Here is a 6,284-nt window from a genome sequence, read left to right as displayed (position 1 = left end):
TATGAATTCCACAAACATTTGCCTCTATTCCAGCCGACGGTATTCCTGTAACTCGTCAAAAACAGTGAAAACTTGAATGTAACTTTGGATGAGCATCTCAGCCGGGAGAAAATAGTATCGCCGCGTGCAAGAAGACTTCCGCTTGCCTTCATGCTCTTAAAAAGTTTCGGAACATCTTTCCACAAGATGTGAAACGTAAACTTGTCGAATCACTTGTTCTAACAAACCCCCACTATAGCAACGAATCTGTCTATTTGACCATGTCAGTGATTCATACGCCCCACTTAGGTTGGCTGCTAACAGGTAAGGTAGGCGACTTGAGCACTTCATCGGCTCCTCACTGCACGAATACCCCGATATGTCTCATCGTAGATTAAGCACCTTCCACTTCATCAGTATCAAAACCCCTGATATCATTTGCTGAGAACCCTAGCTATCCCCATTCGTTAAAAAAAGTTAAGAAGCTGAAGCATTTCCTTCTTTTACCTTCTTAAATTTTGTCGATGTGTGGTAGAGTATAAGAGGAGTGAGATTCTGCAAATTTCAGTGATAAATGATGTTCTTCTTGTATTACGACGACGTTCTGAAAAATAATTTCCCCGGATTTTTTATGTGAAAACCCTTTAAGCTTTTTAAGTAAAACACACGTTATTTATATTTTACATCTTTACTCTTCATGTGTACATACATGCAGCCCTCTGCCGCTAGAGTGATCCAAATTGTAGAACATAACATTGCAGTGAGAAACTTAAGTGTACGTAGGTAGGTGGGGAAACAGCTTTCGGTAACCGAGTTTCTAGCCGCAGAAGAGTTCGTCCACACCTGAAGTACCTTCTCCTTCAGCATAACAATTCCAGAGCACACATCAGTGCTCCGACATTTGAAACGACCTGACGCCTTGGATTCATTGTCATCGATCATCCTCCATACACTCCCGACACGGCCGCAACCGAATTTTATGTTTGCAAAATTGAAAGAACACCTTCGAGGACTTCAGTTAAATAGTGATGAATCGGTGCAGGCGAAGATGAGGTTGTGCCTCCGTCAACAAAGTCAAACATTCCACAGTGACGGTATGAACAAACTGGTCTCTCGCTGGGAGAAACGAGTTCATCGCCAGAGTGACTATGTTGAAAAATAAATGTGCAGATTAAAATGTTGATGCAAATGTTGATGTAAAATGTTGATAAAGTTTGTTTTATTGAAAAAAACTTTAAGAGTTTTCACATAAAAAACATAGAGGCATTACTTTTAAGCGCGTCGCCCGTACATACACGTAAATTAAGAGTGACAATAGGCTGAAGCCCTGCCTCCGTTCTTCGTAAAAGAGGCTTATCTTTATTTATGTTTCAGCTTTGATGTTTTTTTGCTCATAGGTTGATCACGTCTTTAGATTGACCGCCCGCTATTCCATTGACATTAAGTAAACACCGCTACGTATTCATTCATCAACCTTTCCTTTACATAACTCAGTAAATCAAATGACTGGGAAGTAAGACCTTCGTGGAATAGCAGCCCTGTACTTCTACCATTAGACCAGGACGTGATCAGTTCTTTGCTACGCGTACTTTCTCTAGCTCATTCTTCAGCAAAATATTGTCCCTTTCCAGATACGTTATTTCTTCAATCACGCCATTCAACTAAAAACTTTATAAATACCTTGCCCAAAGTGTAAATTTCGTATGCAATCGTTGTGTATGATATCACCTACGATATCAGACTCAAAATAGAAAACTTTTTCTTTATTCGTACGCACTTCAAGCCTCATCTTTTCGAAATGTGAGTTGTTTGCCTCAGAGGTAACACTTTCCTACAGGAGTTTGTGATAAGCGCGCTTATACTGAATAATGTAATTTCGTATTAATGATTACAGGAGAAGCGAGAAGGTGGAGTCCTGTGCTAGAACATGTCTTACCCCTGTTATTAACTGCTAACGGCGCTTCCTGTAGACTGAACAACACCCTACAACTCCCCAAAAATTCAAAATGCTCGTATGTAATGATAATTGTTCAAAATGCGAAGTTAACGACTTTTGTTGGAGCAACGAGGTGATGTCTAATTTACGTTACACTGTGACACAAGTTGCGGCGAAAAGGGTTTATTTACCATGGAAATGTTCGTGGCAAGAATAACGATTCAAAGCGCATGTCCATAATGACACATTTTAAGCATGTCATCGAGATAAGGTTATTTTTTTCATGTCGTGTGCCATAGCCACAAGTTTATTAAAAGACTGTCAGATTTTGTAGTATGATCACAGTAATGTATTTTCACACTGTCAGCTTTCAAGTGTTTACTCAAGTGATTTGTATTGCATTACGAACAACCTCGTATTTTACAAAGTTACTCTGTATGGGTGTATACAATGTATGTCTGTCACGTTCACATTACAGGGTTAGATTGATCAGAATTAATGGCGAGCAATACCGTGGGGAATAAGTTAATTCCAGAACTACAACAGTGAGCGCATTGCGTGTGGTGCACAGGAAATGCTGTAGTCCTCCTGGCATCCTTCATACAGTCAAATATTCGCACTCCTGCTCAGTTTCAATACTGATTAGTCAGGTGTAAACAGTATAGCAGAAAGGGTAATATTGAAGAACAGGTGATAAAGTGGCACAGGGAGCAAGTGGGGCAGTTCTCCCAAGTAGTAATAAGAAACCCCGGTGCCTGACTTCATAAAATGTATCGCTACGTAAATTTATCATGAACAGAATGACCCCTGCCTTGTCAAACAGCATGGATTTCGAAAGCATCGATCACCCGAAACCCAACTTGTGCTTTTCTCAGAAGACGTCGGGGAGGCCATGGATCAAGGGAATCAGGTAGGTTCATATTTGTGGACTTTGAAGAAGCATTTCCCTCGGTACCACATCAGAGTTTATCAGCAAAAGCACGATTATACGGAGTATCTAAAAAAATTTGTGACTGGGTTGAGGATGTCTTGGAAGGTATGACACGTCATATTACCCTTGATGGAGATCCTCAACAGAAGTAGAACTGTATTGGCACCCTTGTTGTTACTGTTGTTTATTAATATGTTAATGAACAGGTGGACAATATTAATAGTAACTTGATAGTTTTCACATATAATGCCGTTACCTATAGAGAAATAATACTTGAACAAAAGCTGTAGAAATAGTCAATCAGATCTTGATAAGATTTCAAAATTGTGCAAAACTCGGCAGCTTAATAAGCTGTACATAAATGCAAAATTACCCACTTCACAAAACGGAAAACATAATATTCTATGACTGCAATATAAATTATTCACAATTACAATCAATTATCTCATATAAATACATGGATGTAACGATTTGTAGAGGAATGAAATATAGTAATCACATAGGCTCAGTTGTAGGTAAGGCAGATGCAGACTTCGGTTCTTTGACAGGAAAATGGAGTCAGTCTACAAAAGAGACTGCTTAAAAACTTGTAATTGCCATCTTAGATTATATGATAGGTTTATGGGAGCCACAGAGAATGAACTCACGGGGGATATAAAACTTACACAAGGAAGGGCGGCACAAGTGGTCACAGGTTTGTTACACCCACAGGAGTGCTTCACGGAAATGCTGAAACAGTTAAACTGGCAGACTCTTGAAGAGGTAACAAATCATATCACTTAAGCCGACTTACAAAATTTAGAGAACTGTATTAAATCCAGAGATATCCTTCGGCCCCCTACGCATCACACGCAAAGAGGCATCTAAGCAGTCTTTCTTCCTACGCTCCACGCGCGACTGGAACGAGTAGGAAGGCTATTATGCAGTTCAATGCAAAGTATCCTTTACGATGTACTTGATGGTGGTTTGCAGAGTACGTATCTAAGCGTACATATAGCTGTATCAGTTACATACCAAAAATTATGCAAAATAAATTTCACAACTACGAGGGTGTTATCTGCTACTATTTTAATTATTTTCATTTTTTATTTGACACCGTCTAGTGAATACAGTATACATTCTTCAAAACTGAAGTGGACGGAAGCCTACATAGAGAAGAGATTTGATTACAAGTGCTAAATTACGGCTCCAGTTACTGTACCAAAGTGACGTCAAACGGCTTGTATTTTTAATATTGCCATTTAAATTTCAAAATGCTCGCAGTTTGTTATTCGCTATATCTGGATTAGATAAGACTATAATTCTGTCGAATTGTAGGAAAATCTTTAATTTCGTGCAATATTTTACTGGCTATGATAATTGTAGCACCATGTAGGAACCATTTGATATGAGTGGAATGTGCTGCACATATGGAGTAGTACCGCAAAGAAAATTATACGAGTACATCTGTGGGCATCGTGGGAGGTAACTGATCTACAATACCACTCATCGAAACTTATTATACATAATATGCAGTACACAACAAGAATTATAGTTATTCTCGTGACATCACATGTTTCGGCTTCCCCATCTCACAACCAAACTACCACCTCCAAGACTAACCTACATAGGTTACCATAACCTACAATTCCAAAAACCATATAGTCGAAAAAAAATATTGTCTGCATTCTGTCTTTGCCCGCGTATGGCGTTCCTTGCCACATCATCAGTGCATCACGGATCAAAGCAGACGTCCAGTATCGTAAATTAAATCGAACCAAATGAAGCGGTCGAAGAAATAAAAACTTGTTATTGAGTGAGGCATTCAGTATTATTGAAAAGTTGTAGCGTATTTTAAGAGGATGTTGTCCCATAGCTCGTGAATATTTGAAAAAACGTCATGATTTGCTGACAACAGTGGCTGATGAAAATTCCTTCATTGTACAACCATTTCTGGTACACAGACCATCATTAGGCACCGTAAAATATTTACAGCGGCTTAGAAGGCGATATAAAATTAATAGAGTCAAGTAATAAAAAAATCTATGATGCAGGATCCATGGTTATATAGCCTTGTAAGCCTCTGTAAATTGTCATATCTGGTGATGGTTTTAAAATAAAGGAATTCTCATCAGCAGCTCTTGGCGATGGATCACGATGTTTTTCGAAAATTTGTGAATTCTGATACATTTGGTAATAATGAGATGTGGTTTTGGTTTCTGTTGACAGCTACTCATTCGAGACGTACGAGACGAAGATGGTGCCCGCTGAGAGCGCCCCGCGGCGCAAGGTGATGCGGAGGCCGGCAGCCATGGTTGAGCAAACGGCCGAAGAGGTGGCGGCGGTCGCGGAGTCCAAGGTGGCTGAGGACCTCGCGCCCTCCGCTTCGCACCACGGTGGCGGCGGCGGTGGGGGAGGAGGTCACGGTGGTGGCCACGGAGGCGGTCACGGAGGCGGCGGTGGAGGCCACGGAGGTGGAGGCGGTGGTCACGGAGGCGGCGGTGGAGGCCACGGAGGAGGAGGCGGCGGTGGCGGTCACGGAGGTGGAGGTGGTGGAGACCACGGCGGCCACTGGGAAAAGGGCGGGGGCAAGAAGCACCACTCCGACCACCACGAGAGCGCCGGCCACAAGGGCGACAAGGGCTACAAGGGCCACCACTCGTACGAGAAGGGTGCCAAGGGCGAGCACGACAAGGAGGGCCACAAGGGCCACTACGCCGACCACGGCGGCAAGAAGAAGAGCCACCACGAGGACGGCGGACACTACGGCGAGCACCACCACGGCGAGAAGGGCGAGAAGGGAGCCAAGTACGGCGAGGGTGGCAAGCACTCCAAGGGCCACAGCACCAAGGGAGGACATTCGGTGCACAAGAAGGACGAGTACGAGAAGAAGCACGAGTTCTACGACGAGCACCACGAGGGTGGCGAGCACGAGAAGGGCGGCGAGTTCCACGCCCACCACGAGGCCAAGGGCGGCGGCCACAAGAAGGGCGGCCACCACCACGGCGAGCACCACGAGGCGCACCACGGCAAGAAGGGCCACCACGAAAAGGGCGGCCACCACGACGACCACAAGGGCCACAAGTCCGCCGGCGGCCACGAGGAGCACCACGAGCACAAGGACGACTACGGCAAGAAGGGAGGACACGACGAGGGCAAGCACTGGGGCTACAGCTCCGGAGACGGCGGCGGCGGCGGCGGTGGAGGAGGAGGTCACGGAGGCGGTCACGGAGGCGGCGGCGGAGGCCACGGAGGTGGTGGTGGCGGCGGTCACGGCGGCGGTGGCCACGGAGGTGGAGGCGGTGGAGGTCATCACCGATAGGAACGCGTCCTGCAGCGCAGCACCGAAGGTTCTTTCTGAAGCCTTCACGTCTGTGATGCCGCCGTACGGTGGCCTATCGACTACGACTTGTGCGATTACGCGCGCTGATCGTCTCGTGTACAAGGTCTGCCCCCTCT

The 6,284-nt window shown here is 44.6% G+C and overlaps 1 protein-coding gene across 1 annotated transcript; it reads left to right on the top strand.

Moving 5' to 3' along the window:
- Window positions 1-5,316: 5,316 nt before the first annotated feature.
- On the top strand, window positions 5,317-6,030 carry LOC124709025 (glycine-rich cell wall structural protein 1.8-like; the record flags this gene model as incomplete). The annotated part of the gene is made up of 1 exon (XM_047240672.1): window positions 5,317-6,030. A coding segment is annotated over one exon (714 nt), but the record flags the coding sequence as incomplete, so codon positions are not given.
- Between the last annotated feature and the right edge of the window lie 254 nt (window positions 6,031-6,284).

The sequence above is a fragment of the Schistocerca piceifrons genome, chromosome 7, assembly GCF_021461385.2.
Source record: "Schistocerca piceifrons isolate TAMUIC-IGC-003096 chromosome 7, iqSchPice1.1, whole genome shotgun sequence".
Taxonomy (NCBI): domain Eukaryota; kingdom Metazoa; phylum Arthropoda; class Insecta; order Orthoptera; family Acrididae; genus Schistocerca; species Schistocerca piceifrons.
Note: the sequence above shows the minus strand (reverse complement) of the source record. Positions and strands in the feature narration are given on the sequence as shown.